Source organism: Silurus aristotelis (assembly GCF_946808225.1).
Source record: "Silurus aristotelis genome assembly, chromosome: 20".
Lineage (NCBI taxonomy): Eukaryota > Metazoa > Chordata > Actinopteri > Siluriformes > Siluridae > Silurus > Silurus aristotelis.
Genome location: NC_139593.1, coordinates 22,216,673 through 22,239,811, shown reverse-complemented (window position 1 = coordinate 22,239,811; position 23,139 = coordinate 22,216,673). Strand labels below are relative to the sequence as shown.

General features: G+C 42.5%; 4 protein-coding genes across 5 annotated transcripts in view; 2 read left to right on the top strand and 2 right to left on the bottom strand.

The window, feature by feature from the left end:
• Positions 1-362: 362 nt before the first annotated feature.
• ndufab1a (NADH:ubiquinone oxidoreductase subunit AB1a) overlaps positions 363-23,139 on the top strand; it is a 32,646-nt gene continuing 9,869 nt past the window's right edge. Inside the window, exons 1-5 of one of the 2 annotated variants that reach the window (XR_014530315.1) lie at positions 363-565; positions 1,438-1,554; positions 1,736-1,823; positions 1,942-2,042; positions 2,138-2,228. Coding sequence is in view for 1 of the 2 variants with exons in the window: in XM_083521860.1 (XP_083377986.1) it covers positions 416-565; positions 1,438-1,554; positions 1,736-1,823; positions 1,942-2,033 (447 nt within the window). In the remaining variant the exon portion in view is untranslated. Of the gene's footprint in view, positions 566-1,437; positions 1,555-1,735; positions 1,824-1,941; positions 2,043-2,137; positions 2,356-23,139 lie in introns of those variants that run through there. The other variant, XM_083521860.1, reaches the window with a different exon arrangement.
• Positions 3,390-11,173, top strand: LOC310715412 (uncharacterized protein). Its single transcript, XM_083521831.1, has 10 exons — positions 3,390-3,742; positions 4,669-6,396; positions 6,542-6,612; positions 7,183-7,241; positions 7,590-7,747; positions 8,104-8,263; positions 9,543-9,734; positions 9,836-10,057; positions 10,745-10,898; positions 11,002-11,173. The coding sequence occupies exons 1-10, from the start codon at positions 3,700-3,702 to the stop codon at positions 11,074-11,076; spliced, it is 2,862 nt and encodes a 953-aa protein (XP_083377957.1). The 5' UTR covers positions 3,390-3,699; the 3' UTR covers positions 11,077-11,173.
• On the bottom strand, positions 11,773-16,013 carry cacng3a (calcium channel, voltage-dependent, gamma subunit 3a). Its single transcript, XM_083521855.1, has 4 exons — positions 15,031-16,013; positions 13,561-13,644; positions 13,295-13,435; positions 11,773-12,784 (listed from the first exon to the last, which is right to left on the bottom strand). Exons 1-4 carry the CDS (start codon positions 15,239-15,241, stop codon positions 12,273-12,275), a joined length of 948 nt encoding a protein of 315 aa, XP_083377981.1. The 5' UTR covers positions 15,242-16,013; the 3' UTR covers positions 11,773-12,272.
• Positions 23,010-23,139, bottom strand: part of LOC310715417 (protein kinase C beta type-like) — a 29,217-nt gene continuing 29,087 nt past the window's right edge. The window contains exon 17 of the mRNA XM_083521840.1: positions 23,010-23,139. This exon is cut by the window's right edge and continues 1,342 nt beyond it. The gene's annotated coding sequence lies outside the window, so the exon portion shown is untranslated.

Here is a 23,139-nt window from a genome sequence, read left to right as displayed (position 1 = left end):
TTGCGGTTTTAAAATGTTCTTAAAGGAAGTAAAGAGGGACTTAATATCAAAAGAGAATCATCTAAAATTGTGTTTACACTGAATCTTTCTCTTTATTTTCTGTACAGTGAAGAATAAAATAATAAACTAATCAGCATCAGGAGGCAAAATAAATTAAATCAAAATCTCCACAATAATAGCGCTGGAGTTTTCTGTTACAGATCACACGAGAAATAATAATAAATGGAAATAAAGTAGATTCGGATTTAAAATAATTCTATTATTATATAATAGAAGCTGCAGAAGTGGAGTTCATGGTGATTCGGTGGTTCTCCACCAGGGGGCACCAGAAGCAGCCCGTTCATTAAACACCGCAGAAAAAGGAGGTTGAAGGCGGAAGTGAGTGTTGCATTGTGGGACGGTAAGCGGGTGAAAGATGGCGGCGCGCGTCCTCTCCCGGTGTGTCCGGACACTGAGCCGCAGCACGGTGCTGTTCGGTCGCTGTGACGCGGCGGTGGTGGTTCCTCTGTGCCGGGGACGAGCGTTCTCTCAGCTGGCGGCGGGACACAGACCTCTGCTTGCGCAGGTCAGTGTGTGTGTGTGTGTGTGTGTGTGTGTGTGTGTGTGTGTGTGTGTGTGTGTGTGTGTGTGTGTGTGTGTGTGTGTGTGTTTGTGTTTGTGTGTGTGTGTGTGTGTGTGTGTGTGTGTGTTTCTCTCTCTCCCTCTCCCGGTGACCGACATGCAGTGACCTCCGCGCGCGCTCACCGTTCAACTTACACACACACACACACACACACACACACACACACACACACACACACTTGTTATTTGATGGTATTTTGTATATATTTTTTATATACACCTTGTCCAAAAGTATTGGGACACCCGCCTTCCACCCTTCCTCGGTTCTTCTCCATAATGTTCTCACAAGCACAGTTGTGTCGGACGCCTTTGGATGCTGGACTATGAAATGTTGCCTCTTACTTGACCTCGGAGACCCAAAAACATAAAGATCTGCTTTCCATGGGTTGGAAGATGTGGAAGATCTCCTGCTATAGAGCTCCGACCCTGTTAAACAATGAATGTGAACACTGACTGCACCCCAGACCTTCTCACGTCCACCAGTACCTGACTTCACTAACACCCTGGTAGCTGAATCCATCTCCACACAAATCCAGTGGTACATCTTCCCAGAGGAGTGGAGCTGATCACAACGGAATGGAGATTGTGTGGAAACGGAACGTTTCTCTTTTCTTCATTGTGGTTATGGAGATGATGATGATAACGTTAGTGAGAAATGTAAAGTTTCTTCTAAAGTTCTGACTGATCCTGGATCAAATCGGAAGTTATTGTATTTATCAGAATCCAAACTTTCTCGTTGTGATCATGGTGTGGTGTCTCCCTCCTTCCTTCAGTCTGTTCTCCACCCTGTTATCATGTCTCCTCCTCGTCTCCCAGGCTCCTGGTGCGATTCAGCGGCGACGCTACGGTGACCTTCCACCTTTAACACTCGAATCTATCAGAGATCGCGTTCTCTACGTCCTCAAACTGTACGACAAGATCAACCCAGAGCAGGTGAGCAATCAGGTGTTTATAGTAGTTTCTAAATGTTTGATGATTTGAAAAGTATCTTCATCTGCACGTTCCTGCTGCATTTCAGCAGTTTAATAGTGTAGAAGATTAAACATACTGTTTTTGGGATGTGGGAGGAAACCAGAGAACCCCTATGAAACCTGCTACACTGTTTTTCTACCAGCTCCAGGTCACATCTCATTTCATGAAGGATTTGGGCCTGGACAGTCTGGACCAGGTGGAGATCATCATGGCCATGGAGGACGAGTTCGGTTTGTACTCATGATCTGTTCTCCTAAATTCCGCTCATGTGTTCTGGATTCTGATTGGTTTGGAAACCGTTTCTATGGTAACGAGACTCAGACTCAGACTCTTCCTGGGTCTGTGCAGGTTTTGAGATTCCTGACGCTGAAGGGGAGAAGCTGATGACTCCCGACGACATTGTTCAGTACATCGCAGATAAGAAGGACGTGTACGAATGATCGCTTGCTGTGAGTCCAGACCTCCAGCTCAAACACGTGTCCACGTATAAACATCTACTTTTATATTCATTTCTTTATTCTGATGATCTTTTTGTACTTTTCAGGTGCAGAGCTGCATGTGGACCTCATGACCACTGTAAACCCTGTGTTGTGTTCAGAGACAGAACTTGTTTATTCTCCTGTTTTGGTTGGACTGTGTGTTTGGAGATCAGCAGGATTCTCTTGTAGATGCTGCAGGATGCTGCAGGATCTCATTTATTGTTCAGTAAAATAGAAACGTTTCACGTAAACATGACCAGAATAAAAACGTGTACATCCCTGATTCCGGAGCATTCCTGACCTTTATTTAGCTCTCGCTTCTGTTCATTAGGCAAGAGTCTGATTTTGAGATCTGAGATCAGATGTTTATCTGAGAAGTGATTGATGATGCTCTTCTACAACACGCTGCAATGGGACATAAAATAAAAAGATTAAAGCTGTTGTGCCTCTAAATGTTTAAACAGTTCTCCTGGAAACGATCGGAGATCAAACAGAACACGTTTTATTGAAGATCAGACACAGCATGGGTTTAGTTAGAGGGAAGGGGTGCCAATACTTATTCCCCAGACGCTGGTGGGTTTCTGACACGCTGTAGGATCAGTTGATGGTGATTATGGCTGGTGTGATTTTACTCTTAAATCAGATTAGACACAAACCTGTAGGAGTTCGGATCGGATTCATCCGATCCTGCTGTAGATCTGAGTGTAACAGCAGTGAAGCTCCAGGTCTCCTTCTACAAGAGGTGTGTGTGTGTGTGTGTGTGTGTGTGTGTGTGTGTGTGTGTGTGTGTGTGTGTGTGTGTGTGTGTGTGTGTGTGTGTGTGTGTGTGTGTGTCCTTTCCTTTTGAAGTGCCATAAACACACTGCCACCCTCACTCCGTGTGTGTGTGTGTGTGTGTTTATCCTCAGGCATCTCCATATGTGATTGTGAACACACTGCTGTACCCGGATGTGTGTAACACACACACACACACACACACACACACACACACACACACACACACACAGTATTATATGGAGAGAAAGTAAACGTGAGCAATAAAACGTATAAATTTGATCAAGTTGCGTTTTAAAATGAAAATGAACAAATTGCGGGGCGAAACCGCGACTAAAGAAACGCTAATAAATAAAATCACACGCGCGGAAATATAATCACGTGTTAATGTTAGAATAAAATAAAGACGTACACGTGAAACGTGTGGGAGGGGAAAAAATGAGCAGCACGTGATTTTATATGTATGTATGTATGTGTGTTCTATGTTTATTGTGCGCTTTAACTCGTACACACACACACACACACTTATTTATGAGACGGTGAGGGTTTCCGGTGTCTGTGCGCGCGCGCGCTCCCCGCAGCGAGGCGCTGTTTTAATTGCAGTCAGATGGCAGCGCGCGCTCGGTGTAGAGTCCCGTGTGCGGAGCTGAGAAACTGGAGGAGGAGGAGGAACAGTTACACACTCCGACAAACACAAACAACTGGATAAAATAAACCGATTCAGTTCCCGCTGTGTAGAGTTTCACCGGAGACACGCACGAGACGCACCGGAGCACGCGCGCTGTGGATTTGGAGATTTGGAGCACTGGCGCTCGCGCTCGCGCTCTCCGGGTGGAATGTTTCCTATCACACAATGCGACTTTTCCACTTCTCCCTGCTTTTCACTTTCATCGCAGGTAAAGTTCTTTCTCTCCTCACACACACACATCACAGGTAATCCACTCGATCACGTGCACCTCATCACGACTCCTTATCAACACCAATCAACTCCAAATAATCATCAAATCTCCTTAACTTTAATCTTTTATTTGCATAAACTTATTTAAAGCAGCAGTTTATTTCTTGCGGAATTAATGATACACATTAATATTAACTGCTATTAAATTGTGTAAGAAGCGCGCACACACACACACACACACACACACACACACACGCACGCGCTGCTTCATTCCTCTCCCGGCAATTAAATAATAAAATTTCCTGTTCATCATTTATTTCCTTTATGATCTTCAGTTCTGATGTTAGTCTGCGTTTCTCCTCTTAACGCCGGAACAAAGAAGAAAACCCGAAGTGTCAGAAAAAACTTGATATCGGAGACTCCTTCCTGATCAGGGACTATTTATACCCCTTTTTAGTTTTAAGTGTGTGTGTGTGTGTGTGTGTGTGTGTGTGTGTGTGTGTGTGTGTGTGTGTGTGAGAGAGAGAGAGAGCACTGTTACTATGGAATCGAGAACGTATTATATCAAGTCTGAAGTTATTTGGTGATTTTTGCTCAGGAGGGTAATGAAATATTCACCTTCATTAAATGAGCTTTAACTGTTCCGATGTTTTTCTCCTTATTAATGATCCTGCTCGGATTAAAGAACTCTAGAAGCCAGTGTTTGAGGTGAAGTGAAAGGAACAAAGAAGGAACTGAAAATGGTGTTTAATAGTTTAATAGTCTGCAGGACACACTAACAGCTCCAGAACATCTACAATAAGTTTTGAAGTTTCATAAATATTTTGTGTTCTGACTTTAACATTAAACAGTTTCTTCAGGTTTCAGAATTTCAGCCTCGAAGTTAAAAAGTTCCTGTTCCTATTTGTGTGTGTATTTTTCCAGGTTTGATCACGTCAGAGGAAGGTCATGATCCATCTCACATTCCTCACACAGTCTCCAACAGCGACCTCACTTCTTCCTTACGGGACGTTTCCCCCGGTCCGACCCTCCTCCCGGACATTTTCAGGGTCGGGAACGCTCACACAGTCGGGACTGCAATTCCAGGTCGGGGTGGAGAGTTCTCTGGATCGGGCGATAAGACCAAACTCCATGTTGTTCCACAGGAAAGCCAACACAATGAACAGGAAAAAGCTGGAAGTGTGATCTCTGCCCTCGCTCACGCCGTCACGTTTACAGAAACAGAACAAAACGCGAGTCTCTCCAGTGCCGGAACACAATGGCCAGAACGTTCCACGAGGACGCTGCCCACAGCTACAGGAGCCTATTCAAATACGAACAGGCTTTCAGAACACGCTACACACACCAGTAAAACACCCCTGGATGCACCTGATGCCCTCTCCCAGAGCTTTGACTCCACTGTCATGTCATCAGCACCTTCTCATTTAACCACTTTTGAAATTAGAGCTTCAGTATCAGGACTTGATCTTCATGCGTCCGTGATCTCCTCGTCCACACCCGATGAGACGGCTGATCGTTCACGAGGAACCTCCAGGACTGATCTCGTTCCTCCTCTAAAAGGTTTCTACAATAACGACGTGCACGTGTCCATCACGGGCGAAGCAGATGTTGTGAGAACGTCTGCGTACACGGACACGAGCCGAACGAACCACTTACCCCGAGCCGCTCGTATCACAGGAGACGTTTCTAATCGTTCACCTACGTCGCTTTCTGATGATTTGAGCACCGTGACTTCACTGGTTTCACGTTTTATCGATACATCTACGCTGTCGGATTTCCACTCAAATGCTTCGGATTACGTTACTACTGTCTCACAGAAGAGGGCGGAGTCTTCCTCATACACACCCATGTTTTACACCCATTTCTCAAAAACATACTCGACCCCAACTGCGACCCCGGCATCACACACCACCTTCAAAGAATACACTACAGCCCACGAACAAACTTCCAACCTCCACGTGAGTGACTTTAATACCCAGCACACGTCTTCACGTCCGGGTGAGTCACGTACGACTTCTGGCACATCGACGGGGCGAGATTTCACCTCATATCCACCAAACACACCTGGTCAGGATGATCTGCTGATCTCCACTGCAGTCCACACCAGCTTATTTCCATCCACAACAAAGGAAAGTGGTCCAACCATGACTCACAGCGGTCTGACCACATCTCCAGCAGATACCAGAGGTCACCTTGGAGCTGAAACGCAAAGTGATCACGAGATGGCGAGCACGAGAACATCAGAGCAGAATAACACGTTTCACGTGACGACTCGTAGCACTGAGTCTTCACCGACGACGTTTACACGCTACACTCCGTCCACGTCCGGAGGCGATCCTCCATCACCTACGACTCCTTCTCCATCACAACGTCTCGCATCTCCGTCCACACACGTTTACTCCACTCAGACGAGTCTCCTTCAAATGACGACGCAGATCCTGAACCTTCTCACCACAAGCGCAAATGTGCAGCCGCATCAAACACCACTACAAGTGTACACAAACACTCGCTCTCAACCTGGAGAACACACACCTCCATCACCTACCATCACGTCAACATCTTCACACCGCATGCTCACTACAAAACCAGCCAAAGACTGGTCACACAGGGGCTGGATCTTCATCACGGAGGACCAACCAGTAATCGTCAACGGTGCGTAACACCGAACGGACGCTCGGCAAATTGCTCTCGTTATGACGTCGTCGTTTTAAGAAAACAAAATGCAGTTTTTCTGAAACTGGAGACTCTTTCCAGCTGCTGCTCTCGAAAACTAACTTCAAGATCTTGTGTGTTTCAGTGGAAACATTCCAGGTGCTCCTGCAGGTGATCCTGGAGAAAAACTCCTCCTCATATGCAGGACTTGTGGAGGTACCGAGCAACATCCTGTGCTCTCTCTTCTTTTTTTTTTTTTTTGGCTCCTCCTGAAAAAAGGGGCGTGGTTTGAGTTCCAGCAGTGATTGTGTTTTAGTTTTAGGATTGACTGTGGACTTTTCTAACACATTTTCTAACCGTATGAAAATCTTCTTACTTCTTTATTGCAGTTCTATAAATTCAGGGATCTCCGAGTCCCCATGGTTTGATGTAGGATTTTTCTAAATTGTAGCAATACGGAAAAAAAAAAAAGATTTGTCCGTCTTTGCCCTCCGTCGTTCTTTACGACTCCTGGGCCATGTCTCCACTCACCGTCTCTCACTGTAACTCCGAGAATAAATGTATTTTAATGACCAGTTTTCAGAAATGTTCTACACATCAGTCCAGAATGTTTTATCCCTGTATTTAGCTACATTTACATCTGTTTAACATCTGGGTGGTTTGGTCAGAGGCTGTTTATTGTGTAGTTTATAAATGAAGTGTGTTTTTGTTTATTTTTTGGTTAATAATCATCATTTCTATTATAATTTCTTGCTAATAGACGTGGACTGTTGATGTGTCCAACAGGTGGCGCCATTTTTACAAGCTGTAGCAGGATTCCAAAGCCAGCATGTGACCTGGCGCAGGTAAAGACATCATGATGGCGTGTGTTGCAGCTTCAGCGTTTCTACAGATTTGACCAAGTCGCGTGCAGACCCACACTTCAGTCCAGTCTTAATTCAGATCCGTTATATTTGCAATATTTTCGAGATATTTGTTTTTCAAATTCACTAAAATATTAGTTTTTACTTCAACTGGGAATTATTTTTATTTTATTAATAATTTTTTTTTTCCAAAATTCAATCATAGGGACGCTGATGCCAAAAGTATTGGGACACTCAACACCTTTTTTCCACCCATATGTGGTTCTTCTTCGATCTTCTGTTGGTGTGTAATAATCTCTTATTATCTTATTTACGCTATATCGTGTTCAGTGGTCCGGTTCTGCAGTCCGTGGTCACGTTCAGGACGGAGAAAGCAGTCTCCTGGCTGGGGAGGGCGGAGTCTCTCTTACAGGAGGCGGGGCTGAGACCACTTCCAGCACAGGGGGTTTTTGTGAGTGGCGTCAGGGTGAAAAACATCACAGTGGGAGGTAAGAATAATACACACACACACACACACACACACACGTTATCATCATAACAGTTTTAGAGACATGATGGCAAATGTTCTGGTTGCTTGTGATGATCCCATTAAATGTTGTATTTATATTTCAGAACAAAAACCATTGTCCTGTTTGTGTTCTCCCCCCCCCCCTCTCTCTCTCACACTCTCTCTCACACTCTCTCTCCCTCTCTCTCTCTCTCTCTCTCACACTCTCTCTCCCTCTCTCTCTCTCTCTCTCTCTCTCTCTCTCTCTCTCTCTCTCCCTCTCTCTCTCTCTCTCTCTCACACTCTCTCTCCCTCTCTCTCTCTCTCTCTCTCTCTCTCTCTCTCTCCATGCTTCAGGTCTGCACACTGATGTGTGTTCCTGGTTGTTTTCTTGTCCATCTGATTTCTACTGTATCTCCTCTGAGGGGAACATCACCTGCAGGTCTGTGTGTCACTCTGAGTACTGTAAGAACCACGGCATCTGTGTCCATCATTCTGGACAACGTCCACTCTGCCAGTGAGTCCTCTTTTTTCTCTCTTTTCCCTGCTCATTCCCCTCTCCCCCCAAGTTCACACGAGAAGTTCTCACAAGAGAACAGCTAAAGAAGTGAATAAAAAAAATTACACAAAAAAAAAATCATTGAATAAATACAAATCTGAAAAGTAAATCACACATTAGAGATCCAGTTTATCACCATCTATATCTATATGCTGGTTTTAAACGAGTCTTCGATGTGACTCTGCCGGACGAGTCTTCGATGTGACTCTGCCGGACGAGTCTTCGATGTGACTCTGCCGGACGAGTCTTCGATGTGACTCTGCCGGACGAGTCTTCGATGTGACTCTGCCGGACGAGTCTTCGATGTGACTCTGCCGGACGAGTCTTCGATGTGACTCTGCCGGACGAGTCTTCGATGTGACTCTGCCGGACGAGTCGTCTCACAAAGTCATTTGTTAATTTTTTATTGGATGCACAAGAACAAAGCATCACAAAAATGTCGTTATGTGCAGGAAACATTTTATTTCTCACCACAAAAACGATATAAACTAAAAAAAAAAAAAAGAAATATGGTGAAAAAAAGATTTTTTGATGATTTAATGAACCGAGTCACTAAAATGATCCCATCACCACCGGAAATAGTTTCTCAAAGCAGCAGGGGGCGCTGTAAGGATGCAGGATTTATATTACAACAAAAAGGTGTCAGTTTTGAGGTAATATTCATAAATAACAAATAATCCATGATCGTAAAAAAAGCCAAGAATCTTCCTTATTCTTATAAATCGATTGAGATTCATAATAAATGTAAAAAAAAAGAAACAATACATTAAAATTTATGATATAAAAAATGGAAGGTGTCTGAAGTGCAGTCTGATCTCCAGCACACTTCACACCAGTTGCTGTCTAATCCAGTTCAGAGACACGTCTCTGCAGTCCCCGGGGTCTGGACATGGCAGTAAAAAGCTCGGGTTGTTATCACACTGGAACATTTAATGCAGATGTTGGATTCACCTGAGGAAGTGATTATCATGAGGTCTCTGTTGAAGGTGCTGAGCTTCCTGCATGCTCTCAGCTTTAGACTCGGCCATCAAAACCACCGAGTCGTTACAGTAATGTGTGTTACGAAGAATAAACAGATCTTTAAACAGTTTTCTACAAAAATATAGACCCTGAAAACCGGTTTTATGAAAAAGATGTCTCCTTTGATGCACAACAAGTGTGTGTGTGTGTGTGTGTGTGTGTGTGTGTGTGTGTGTGTGTGTGTGTGTGTGTGTGTGTGTGTGTGTGTGCGCTGTAGGTGTCCTGTTGGTGAGGATTTCTGGTTCATGGGTCAGCGCTGTGACCTCCGTATGACCAGACAGCGACTAGCCGGTGTGTGTTTTGGTGTTTTGGCCGCCATCGCAGTGCTGATGGGACTCCTGGCTTTCCTCGCTGTGCAGCGTTTTAAGAAAATGCTTATTCAAGCAAAAGCAGAGCAGACACAGAGCAGGTAACACACACACACACACACACAGATAACTATGGCAAGCTCATGGTGTGTGATGGGGTGTTATTATTTGAAAGGGCTGAGGTGTGTGTGTGTGTGTGTAGTTACCGCAGGTTTAACCACTTTGATGAGCTCTCTGCACGTTTCTGGAGAAGATCTTGGCCCGGTTCGGAGGACTCGCTGAATAACACTGCCTTTAGCCGCTCTGATGAGTTACTGCACATGAGAGCGATGGACCGGGCCTGCTGTTACCATGACGACACCCTCTCCATCGCCTCCACCTACCCCGACAGCGTTACACACCTCAATACGGTGTATCCTAACAGGTAGGGATGTATGAAAGTGAGACTGTATACCTGAAAATATAATACAGAACGTTTAACAAAAACATAGCAGCAGGCGTGTGTATGAAAGAACATGATCGGTTTTGGCGATTAATCGACACCGATAACTGATTGCCGAAACTGTCGGATATTTGATATACATACCGATGGAGTTACACTGTATGAGAGCGGCCTCTAGCGGCGAATCAGTGACGCCACATGCTGTTAGTTTGAAGTGTTTTTTGTATTTGTTTTAATATTAATTTCAGACTTAATGTTTTTAGATATTTGGAGTGTTTCTGTTTGTTTAGATGGATGTCTTATTTTCCTTAATATTTATTCATATAATCAATATATTAATATTTATTATATTTAGCAAATTCTCATTATTCGGTGCTGTTTCTTTTTGTAATAAAGTTCAGTACTATTTTCCATGGTGTGTATTTATTATTACATTATTATAAAAGTTATCAATCAGCTGATATGATCTAAACCAGCTGTAAGTTCTCTGTAAAATCCATGTTCGCTTCATTCCTGCCTCGATTGCATTTGTCCGTTTGTTGCAGTTTCTATGTTTGACCACTAGGTGCAGTAATAACTCTTTAAAGCAAAATGTAACATTTGACATTTGTCAGTATTGGAATTTAAAATGAACTGAGTTTAGAATAAAGACACTTGTGTTTGTTTTAGCTCTCAGTATCACTGGGACATGAGCATGTGCAGCCTAGCGGACGGTGTGATCGACTCCGGGAAGGCCAGTGACCTGTCTGTGTGCAGCTGGCCCATCGAACCTATCCAGTGGACACCTTTCCCTTTACTGCAACAGCTGAAGAACTCAAACACTGTAAGACACACACACACACACACACACACACACACACACACACACACATTTGACTTGCTATAATTGTGAATAATCTCTAACCGTGTTCTTGTGCTGCGCTCAGATGAAGCCGCCTCGTCCTCGCTCGTGCTGTGAGGGAATGGAGCTCGTGGGTCTGGAGAAGAGTCGCACGGCATAGTGGGGGATTAGTGAAGGTCATAAAGGTCGTAATCCACTCGGGACACTGTGTGAAAGCGCTTACTTGAAATGATAACTTAATAAAAAACATTCTTTCTGTGGGAGACTTGATGAGAGTTTTTGGAATAATTTGCATTAAACGTTATTCTGTGTGTGTGTGTGTGTGTGTGTGTGTGTGTGTGTGTGTGTGTGTGTGTGTGTGTGTGTGTGTGTGTGTGTGTGTGTGTGTGTGTGTGTGTGTGTGTGTGTGTGTGAGAGAGATGTGTATAAACCTTTACTCCGCAGAATACATGTGAGGAAAACATGCACATTTTATTTATTGGATTGGGCAAAAAAAAAGAATGAATGTTTAAAGCACAAAACCATTTAATATACAGGAAATAAAAATGTGTGTATAATTAATAATATTACAACAATGTTTCCTTTAAATTACATCTTTTAAATACTGAATAATCATCATGTTTTTATGTACCTGTGAGAATAATGCAACATTCTTTCTTTTGAAAACATTTTTTTAAAGACGATTCGTTTTTTTGTCTATAAATTGTTTTACTTATCCTTCCTTCCTTCCTTCCTTCCTTCCTTCCTTCCTTCCTTCCTTCCTTCCTTCATTCAGGTATGTCTTTTCTCCAGTCATCCTTTTGTTGCACATCAATCCTGTCTGTCTCTCTCTCTCTCTCTCTCTCTCTCTCTCTCTTTTCTCTTTTCTTCCTTCCTTTATTTTCTTTATCTTCTTAAAGGTAAGATGAGTGTGTAGGAGTGTGTTCTGTCTGAGTCTTTCTTTTTTTTTTCTTTTGTTCATGCTCATCATTATTTTTGAACATCTCTTCTTGATCAAGATATTTGACTTTTCCTATAAGTTTGTGATGAAATGCAGAAAGCTCTCAGGTGAATTTATTTCTAGTTTTTGCAGAAGAACCTGATTAGTGTAAATTTCTTTACTCATTTTTAGTTCAGATTTTATTCTCTTCATTCTTTAAACCACGTGGCCAATAAATACAGAAGATGAGCTCCATCTGAATGCTAGAGTGAAACCTTCCAGTCTGAGATTTCAGGTTTTTCTCTTTATTTCCCACCAGTGTGTAAAGCAGCTGTCCAGATGTTCCAGATGTTTGTGGTTGTATTTTTATTTGTGATGTCATCTGGTGTGTTTTGTAGCTGAGATTTGATGAGATTTCTGAATGATGCTCAGTGGTTTCACACCGGCGTGGTTCTCCGCATGGCGGCGCTGCTGCACGGAGGCGGGAGCGCGCACCGGCTCCCCTTCTCGTGAAACGGGCCGTGCGCGTGCAGGGCGAGACCGTTCTCGGCTTTGATGTAGTGCGCGCGCGCGCTGTGGTGTAGGGGCGTGGCCTGCGCGTAACGGAGCGACTGGAGCTCGAGCTCGTCGCCGCGCGGGTGTCCGGTGCGCGGCAGAGCGTGCACGTGGGCGCGCGTGTACGCGCGGTAGCGCGAGCGGTAGCTGGAGGAGCGGCGACGCTGCAGCGACATGTGCGCGCGGTCCCGAGGCGCGCGCCGGAAAGGGCGCGTGCGGTGCGAGTCGATGAAGAGGTGCACCGTGAGCGCGCCCACCGTCTCCGCCATGATGAACGAGAGCGCGCCGCAGTAGAAGCTCCAGCCGTACCAGTGACTCCGTTTCGACTCGCTCTGATTCGGATCTCCGGCGTTAGCGGAAATGTACACAATGATCCCGATAATGTTACTGAGACCTGGAAACACACACACACACACACACACACGAGCGCGCGTTACAGCACCTGCAGAACTCTATAATAAATACACTCCTTAACTATTAGAATTAAACTCCACACACACACAGAACTGAACACAAACTCAACATTGAGAAGAATGAACATTTAAAAATATTTATATTACAAAGAAAAAAATGTGAAAAGATCATGAAGCTTATAGAGTAATTATTACAGAAATAGTGAAAAGGTGTTGCACATGGTTGCTATGGTGTTAGGAAGTTGCTTTGAGGGTGTATGCGGTTGCTGGGCAGTTGCTATGATGTTGCACTTGGTTGCTATGTGTTGCTAGGCAGTTGCTATGGTGCTGCCAGTAGTTGTGATGGTGTTGGTAGATGACTGATATTGTGGGCACACAGTCGCTGTTTTTATTGCTTTTGTTTGATGTTTTAGATTGGACTGTGTGAGATTTCTTACTGTGTGTGGGTGTGTGTGTGGGTGTGTGTGTGTGTATGTTGGGTGTGTGTGCACCGGCGGAGACGAAGAATATTCCTGCACTCAGGATGACGTTGTAGCGGTTTTTGTAGAACTCGCTGGCAGCTACACACACTCCCCCAACAAACAACAACCCAACACTCATGATGGGGAAAAGACTGGAGGCACGTACTGCTCCTGCATAACACACACACACACACACACACACACACACACACACACACACACACACACGTTTTACTAATTCATTGACATAACAAATTGTGTGTGTGTGTGTGTGTGTGTGTGTTGCGGGTACTCACGGAGCAGGTATTCTGATGCATCTTGTTCATACTCGGCATCTTCTGGGAAATGATCAATGTTTTTACACACACCTGTAAACATACCTTACACACACACACACACACACACACACACACACACACACACACACAGTGAGGACTTTAGGGCCGATGAACAGCTGTGTGTTCTGATAAATGAAATGTTCTTCACATTCTCACACCACATCAGCCTGTCATTGATAAAGTGTGAGTTTTTATCTGTTTATTGTTACACTGATACTGTGGTCTGTGAGTGCAGTGGGTTTGTGGGGACGTGCTCTCTGACGTGTTACGCTTTAATAGATAAATGTGCTCCTGATCCGCTGTGCTAATCAGTAATTCTGCTTCATCACCCCTCAATAACAAACCCAGAATAAAAGGTTTTGTGTGGTACAGTGGTGAATTCACAGCCTGCTCAGTGTGGAGCGACGTGACGCCGCCACTGCCGTATCGACGTCCATCTAACAGCCGCAACGCTTCATTACACTTTCCATTAAAAGCACTGATGTAGGTCAGAGACCGAGAGATTCGGGTCGAAGGGACACTTCCTGTTTCCTGAAGGTGAAAGTTTAAAACCAAAATCTAAAATTTTACTTCATTTTTGCTTACACATGAATTTCTGTAGTTATTTATATATTACTATAATCTATAATATCTCAAATCTGATGTATAGATTCAAGAAAAAAATAAAAGAACACTTTATTTGGAAGCTTGTGTAGAACAGGTTTAATGACGTCCATATCTGAGATCTGAGTGTCAGTAAAGCAGTAAGTTCATAACTGCAGTAATAATTGTGATCATTTAAAAGAAACGCTTCATTAACATCTGGTAAAACATCTGGTAAACTATTGAGCAGGAAATCGTGACCTGAATGAGATCATATTGGACTTAATTCCACATTGTAGTTTTTCCGTTTAGGTGAAGTGAGTGTAGTTTATAACTTTAATGCAAATAAAGACTGAAAACGACACGTTTGTGTTGTACATGATAGTAGAATTTTGGTGATTACAAATAAAATACTAATCAGGTTTTTAATTAAATTCTGAGTTTATAGTAATTTATAATAAATATCAATGTGTAATTATTAGACTCATTAATGCTGAATCATTAGAATAACTGGAATAATAATATTGAATATAATAATATACTAATAATAATGTGGTTAATAGTCACTTTAAGATAAAATTGTATAAACCTGAACACTGGAGAAGCGAACGAACAAATAATTAACGAAACGTTCGCGTCGTCTTTTTGCTCGAACTGAAAAATCGAACTGAAATATATTCAAATTTTTCGAAAAGTTGAGGCAAAATAAAGTAAATTGAAAGTCAGAGTTGTATTTATTGGTTTAATGGTTTTAAACTGTGAGCAGGTTCTCGTGTCAGTAACGCCACCCAGTGGCAGTAAATTCATGAGGAGATCTCTTGAGATGAAATCTAGTTTGATGTTCACCTTCCATGCAGCACTGACGCCAGAGGCCCGAGTGTGTGAGAACCTCCTCGTTCTTCCGGCTGGTCTCGTTGTCTCCCGTGTTCTCGGTGCGACACACTCCAGGTGAGTAAAGCCAGTAATCCGTTCCTACGGCGATGGTCATGAGGCTGAAAGCGGTGAAGGCTCCAGCGGTGGTGATGAGCATTTGTGCTCCACGGTTGCACAGCCTCATGCTGCGTCCATCTCACGATGCTCTTCAGATGTTCAGATTACGATCCCAGATGGAGCCAAAACAAGAATCATATCATCGTCGTTCCTCTGGACAGGGTGAGGTCTGATTTGATGAGTTTCTTCAGGAACTTCTCAAGAACATAGTTTTCATATCAGTGAGATGAAAAAAAGGCACTCAGGTTACAGATTGTCTGTTAGATCCTGAGATCTTCCCGTGGCTGTGTTCTCATTCCAGTGTGCAGAGTGATGTGTGTGTGTGTGTGTGTGTGTGTGTGTGTGTGTGAGATCAGAGTCTCAGACGACCGCCCCTTTTTCAACAGATTGATGTTGTGAATGAAACAAAGTTCTGTGTAGAGGGAATTCAATCATCTGGGTGTAGCTTCAGAGTCCTAATGAACAAAACCAGAAGTAACTGAGAAAGTTCCTGAGACAACACGTGGAGGAAACCTGGACTAGAAATTGATCTGGAGTTCTTCTGGCTGAGAGCAGATTATGAAACACTCCAGTTTGGAGGGATGGTGAAGCGTGAAGATGAGCGAGTGTGTTTACAGGAGTTACACACATTCAGAGTGAGTTTACGTGCACCAGCGCTTTACAATGAAATAAACTATGGCTTTAAAATGTACTGGAACCCCAGTCAGATATCAGATGCTATTGATCTTCAGAGGGTGTTGCAGAAGCGACGTGAAGCTCGACTCACTCGGATCCAACAGAAACGTTCAGTCCTGAGTATAAAGTTCTAAGAGATAAAGTCTCACTCTGGTCCATTGAGTAGAAGAAGAACAGCATGTGGAATAAAGTTTTTGGGAATAAATTGAAAGGAGTAACATCATGCACTTCTCCTTTAAACACTCAGTTCAGTTCAGTGCTGTAAATCTCAGGATTCTGCTTCCACACTCGGGATTCAGCAGCAGGAAAAAGCACTTGATCCAGAACTCCCTTGTTTTTGTATTTTATGATGTCATGATGTCTGTAAGAGTTTATTTCAGTACTGATTGTTCTTTTTTATAGATGCAGTTGAATATTGCAGTATTTCTGCATGTAAATGTGTGTTGTGATGGAAAATGAAGCTCCAGTGTTGTTTTGAGACGTCATTAAAGAGGGCTTTTTGTTGGAAGACGTTAAGATTGGAGACAGACGGGTTTTTTTTTGACTGGGCAACATATTTCCAGACTTTTTTTTCCCTTTTAACAAATGTTTGAAAAAGATGGTGGTGGATTTGTCGATGTTCATGCGGTCTACCTGATCTTACGTCTAGAAGTGTATCAAAGAGGAGAAGAATTAGAAAGATTGCTAACCACAACATGTTAATTATATGAGGTGCACAATATACAGTGAAGAACAATTAATACACACAATGTTTGGAAATTTCAGCTTTACTTCCACCCCCCCCCCCCCCCCCCCCCACACACACACACACACCCACCTTGAGTAAAGAATCATGCTAAATCTCCAGCGTTGGATAAATCTTTTTTATTTTATTTTTTTTCTGCATTCACATTTGTCATTGCTGTATTTTTGACTTGCATAGTTAAAATCCTTCATTCTAGGGGAAGGTTAGTACCGGAAGCCCTTAAAAGTATTTTTACATTTATATTAAAATCTTCACAACAACAACAACAACAACAACAACAACAACAACAAATCCCCTCCAGCATCAGATACATGCGTGTTTTAACCGGTGTGTGTGTGTGTGTGTGTTCGTGTGTGTGTGTGTGTGTGTGTGTGTGTGTGTGTGCATGCGGCCCACGCACAGATACCCACATGGAAAAATGTTTAAAAATGGATTTTCTTATCTATTAACACCTGCTAGCCACAAACATTCATCTACCCATGTTATAATACATCACCAGCAGTCACATGACCACACCACACTCGCTCATATGGAAGACTAGGATCTCTATGGTATGTTTAGTTCTACATAGAAAAGTAAAGGAGCGTACTGCAGAATCTCGAAGGATCTATGCTAGAACAACAGATCCGACCACGATTACACATCGACACGAGAGTTAGACGAGCCAAAGCTCTACCCAGCATGCACATGGTGGACTACACCTTTTTTTTAATACCCTCAATTCCCGAAATCGAGTAAAACGTAAAGATTTTTCTCGGTTAAGCAGCACCACAGCTAATAAGATCCGTGGTGTTGGAAGGTAACTGCGTTCAAAATTCACACAAATCCAGACCTGTATTCTAAAATAATAATAATAATAATAATAATAATAATAATAATAATAACAATGATTGTTGTTACGATAATGTTAGTGTTGCGTACGTTTCCTCTTTATCATTAAAACTACCGTGCGTCTGCACACGCAGGAAATTGTATCTTTTTTACACTTAAATTGTGGTAGCAGAATATAAATAGCGCTAACACCTTAGCTGTGCATAAGTATTCACCCCCCCTTAAACTTTCCTGCGCTGCGTAATCGAAACCCATGTGAAATTGTGATTTTTATGGCATGGATTTACGCAAAACAGACCATAATACTGAAGTCAAATTAAATAAAATTATTGAACGTTTGTCAAATGGCATCATAAACACCAAGTTTTTTTTACATAGGGGTTTTAAAAAGATCCAAAGCGACATAAAAAATATCATATAAAAAAATGGATAACGCAACTGTGGCTTGTCCCAGGCTATAAATATAAAGTCTGACACAAGGTCAATCTGCACGTGATTCTACCACCATCATGCTTCAAAATGTGGAAAGGTTCAGTGAAGAGGAGTGAATACTTATACACGTTATTATAACACCATTAACTATAACAACAAATGATCTCAACTTCAAACTTCAGATGAATTCAAGCTTCCACACGTCGTCTACGCTGCTCTGATCACTAAATATGCTGCCTATGTTTATAAACCAAAAGTGATGTGTGCATGCTAATAATGAGATGAGATGAATTGGACAGAAACATGGATGGTGATGTATTATTTATTTCTAAAACTTGTATTAGTTATTATTATTTCGGTTGTATATCCAGTATATCTATTTATTTTCTTCTATCTGACTGTAATTGTATATTGGGATTGTTTTTATTTTGTATTTACTAAAACTTCGAATTGGATTTTCTTTTTGTCCAGCAGTAAATCGAGGGAATGGTGGAATAATTCTCATGGAGATGACAAAACATTCTCATGGAGATTATGAAGATTGTTGGTGATCTCTGTTCCCTTCCCCCCCCTGAATCAGACGGGCCGCGGGGGGAAATGAGCGGCGGGAATAGCCGAGCTCCTCATCTGGCGTTCGGAGAGAGATAGACGTTAATGCAGTGGTGAAGAAGAGAAGCTGATCACAGACCAGAGCTTAGACCTGAATGACAAACTCAGGATTGGTGTAGGAAAAGCCCTGGAACTCGTTTTGGTCCAAATTCATGATGAAGAGTTTGTCTGTTGGAGTGAGCTCCACCGCCATCTTGGTGAACTCCTTGTCGAAGTTGCCAGTGTCACGCCGGTTTTTCTAGAAATTGAGATAAAGAAAAGGAGGTAGAAGTCAGGTCTGGAGACATGGTGGATATATATATATATATATGGAGATGGATGATCTGCTGTGGAGACCCGTAACGGGAAGAAGAATTGATTATAGATGTGTGTCTCAATCTTGTATATTTGAGTGTAATATGCTGGTAATAAGAGTCTCAGATCTCAGCTCTGCAGTGTGATGGAATAAAACTAAAGACACTTCTCTGTTACTCTTGAGAGTCTAAAACCAGAGAAGCTGAATGTGATGTCCTCAAGCAGATCATTCACACTGTGTGTTATGGCCATCAAGACTGCACCTGGTTTCATCCCTTCACCTTACAAAGCCCAGATAGCATTACATAGCGGAGTGTTATAGTACAGTTGTGTAGTAAAGTACAAAGAGTCATAACAAAGCAGTGGATTGTGTGTAGTATGATGTTGTATATGAAACTGGTATAATATAAAAATGTAACGTTAAATGAGCAGCTTTGTGTTGTATACAGTACAGTACGTCTCTAACTTACAACTATTTAACTCGCAAACTGTCATAGATACGAACAAACATTGTGAACTTTCACAGATGCAAACAAATCGAGGATTATCTGTTCTGCTCAGGTATCTGCTCAGGTATCTGCTCAGGTATCTGCTCAGGTATCTGCTCAGGTATCTGCTCAGGTATCTGCTCAGGTATCTGCTCAGGTATCTGCTGGACATTGTCGTATGTGTGCACCATCTCCTTGACTTGATGGTAAGTTGGGGACTTCCTGTAACTTGTATGTAGATCAAAATAACCGTTGTAGAGGATGTACTGTTCTGTTTACTGCACATTTATTGCAGGTTTTTTATCAAGCTGGAAATATCTACCGCTACACCACTGAGAGCATCCTGACCAACGCCATCACAGTGTGTACCTGCTGCCTGAAAGGAAAACTCTGGAAAATGTGGTGAAAATCATTCAACGCTCCATTGATGCCCAGGTATGAGCTCCTGAACATCTTCAGCACATTGGGTGTACGTGTAGAGCATGATCAGAGGACGATGATGTGAGTCTGGTTTTTCTAAGGTCATGGTGTTCTCAGTCAACGAAAACACAGCTTATTAAAAGCGCTCTTCAGAGTGGATACATTTGAAAACGCAGTTTCTGCGTCACAGTGTGAAAACCAGGCTTTCGAGGAGGATGTGTCTTTAGTCACGTGACGGTGCTTTTCCTCGACTTTGCTGTGACGTTTCAAAGAGCCGGAAAGTAAATAAACGTCAGGATTGGCTTGTGCACAGTACAGGGAACGAAAGCGTTTTCAGACGTTTCAATGTGGATGAGCAGCTTTTGGGAAACTAATGAAAACAAAAGTGTGACACGGAGCATTTTTAGACGACAGACGCTGTATTCAGATTTATCCAGATTCGTGTCGACTTAGTCTGAAGGTTTCTCCCTCATATCAAGTTTTTCCCATCACCATTGTCACCACAGATTTGCTCATTAGGGAGAAACTTAGAGAGGAAATAATGAATGTGTGGGTGTGTAATGATTTATTTCTGTTAAACTGCATCGGGACAATGTTATTGTTAAAAGTTCAATGCAAATAACTTAGAGTTTAAAATGGAACAGTGATGGGAGGGAAACGTTAATATGGAGGTCCTAAGAGGCCTAAGATGTTTTTTCTTTCTTGTTTTCTTGTGATAATCTGTTTTTGTTTCTGTGTATTCGGAATAAGAGCATGTTCTAGAGGCAGCATCATGATAATAACCATAACCATTTGTGGCAGTGAGCATGTGGCCGAGAAAATTAAAATGAAAACAACTTTTGTTATGTTGAGATACTTTACACTATATATAAATGCAAAATTGCATTTAATTGCTGAATGGCTACTGTAAATTCTTTCTTTCTTTCTGTCTGTCTTTCTGTCGGTCTCTCTATCTGTCTGTCTGTCTGTCTCTCTGTTTGTCTGTGTCTAGAAAAATGTCTAGTGTCTCAAACCCATGTGTCTGTTGAGTATAATATAAAGGAAATGAGGGTCTCAGATCGCAGCTCTGGAATGTAATCGATTTAAACTAAATGCAGTTTTGTCTCTTGTCCAAGCTTCTGAATGGATGCTGTGAATTTGGTGAAAATCGGAGGTGAAATTTTTTGCCCTAAAAAACACCAAACTCACTGTTTTCCTGGCTGAAAAATGTGATGTTCTCAGATCTTCACCACACTCACACTGTGTGTTATGGCCATCAATACTAACAGAAAACTGCCCAGAGAAATGATATAATATTATTAGGTATCATTACACCCAGGCGTATGGTACTACAGTAGATATTGTGATTTGTGGAGAAGAGCCTGGAGAGGTGGAGGTACGTGGACTATGATGTTTGTGGATGATATTGTGATTTGTGGTGAGAGTAGGAAGCAGGTTGAGAAGAGCCTGGAGAGGTGGAGGAACACGCTGGAGAGAAGGGGAATGAAAGTCAGTAGGAGTAAGACAGAGTACATGTGTGTGAATGAGAGGGAGGGCAGTGGAGGGGTGCGGTTGCAGGGAGAAGAGGTGGAGAAGGTGGAGGAGTTCAGGTACCTGGGGTCAACAGTGCAGAGTAATGGAGAGTGTGTTAGAGAAGTGAAGAAAAGAGTGGACATGTGTAGAGGAGGGACATGGGGGATATCAGTAGGAGAACGCTGAGGACAGAGACACCAGGAAGGAGGAAAAGAGGAAGACCAAGGAGGAGGTTAATGGATGTGGTGAGGGAAGACATGCAGGTAGTTGGTATGAAGGAGGCAGATGTAGAGGACCGGGGGGTATGGAGACGGATGATCCACTGTGGAGACACCTCATGGGAGAAGCTGAAAGAACTTTGGTACTACAGCACACCATCACTTCTCCTGAATTCAATAAGTGGATCGAGGAGATGCTTGGCCCCTCCTGGCTGCCTTCACCTACAGTTCTTATTGTAATGATTTTTATTACTGAAGATAATAGTAAACATTTTTTGAAGCTCTTTCTCAACAATCTATACTCGCTCCCCTTCTGTTCCCATCGTCACCAACTTGCCGGTTTTAATTATGAGGGCACAACAGAGACGAGTCACGTCCTCGTGAAGAACAGAACAGCAGGAACACAGAGACGAACGTTTACAGTTTTCCCATTTGCAGATTCCTACCTTCAGTTAGGGCTCAGAGGAGCACCTTCTCCCCTGCATTTTCCTCAGGCCTGGTCTTTGTGAGCCTACTACAGCTGCTTACTTGAATGTATGATGCATGTCTTCAAACAAGTTCCAGCAGATGGTCATGATTTGTTACTATGCCTTAGGGCCTCCTGTGTACGTGTGTGTGTGTGTGTGTGTGTGTGTGTGTTGGCATGTCAATACATCACATGCATGTAAGTGTGCTTGCAGGGGGGAAACATCTGGATTAAATATCTTCAGTTTGGCAGACTTCATCGTTTTCCTGAACAGTTGCAGGTTTTCCGATTGACTTAATGACTTTCTCTGTATGAAGCTGTTTAGCGAACTCGAGTAAAAACATCATTTCGGGATGATTTTTTTTTAAAGGTGCTTTTGAAGAATAAAACTAATCCTCTAGCATTTGTGCATTTTAGCACTGAAAAGCATCAGCTGGAAATGAAAAGCAATAACAGTGTAAAATGGTCCTGAGATCTGTAATTCAGAGCCGAGTTACTCGAGTGTGTGTGTGTGTGTGTGTGTGTGTGTGTGTGTATTTCATCAACTCAGAATCAAACAATATTCCCAAAATACCTGCGAGCGATGCGCATGTGGGGGAGAAGTCGTCAGGCAGTGTTTTTCAGTTCCACGTGATCCTGATGTTAATATACATTATAAGAATGACACAACCTGAGCTACGTCCCCGAGTACCCCGACTCTGAATACATGTAACTTCACACATCAGGGGCATGAGAGTGAAATGGTTTTGAATGAATTCATGCGTTTATTTAGTTCAGCGTGTTTTTTTTTCTTTTTCTGGTCATTCAGTGAAGACTGGTGTTCGGTTAAAGGGCAATGAAAACTCAATAAACAACACATTATCATCTCGTGATAACAATGTGTCGTATGAATGGCCAGGAATGGATTCGCATATTGTGAGAGAAACAAACAAACAAACAAAAAAACAACACCAACAACAACAATAATAATAATAATCCTAATTTTATACTAAATTATATGTATAATGTAAAATGTGGCGTCTCTTCACAGTGGATTGCATTACTTTCATTCAAATACTCTGAGGGCTTCAGGGTTAACAATAAAGAATTATATATTTATATATCTATAATATTGTACTACACAGAAACTAACCACAAAAGATATGTTCTCTTTCTTTTTTTTAAAGAAAAAAAGAAAAACAATAATGAAACTCATAATACCACTTTTGGGAATGTGAGAAAATTCTATCAGAACCCTGGAGTAAGGATGGACTTACAATCCTTACATACAAGTTC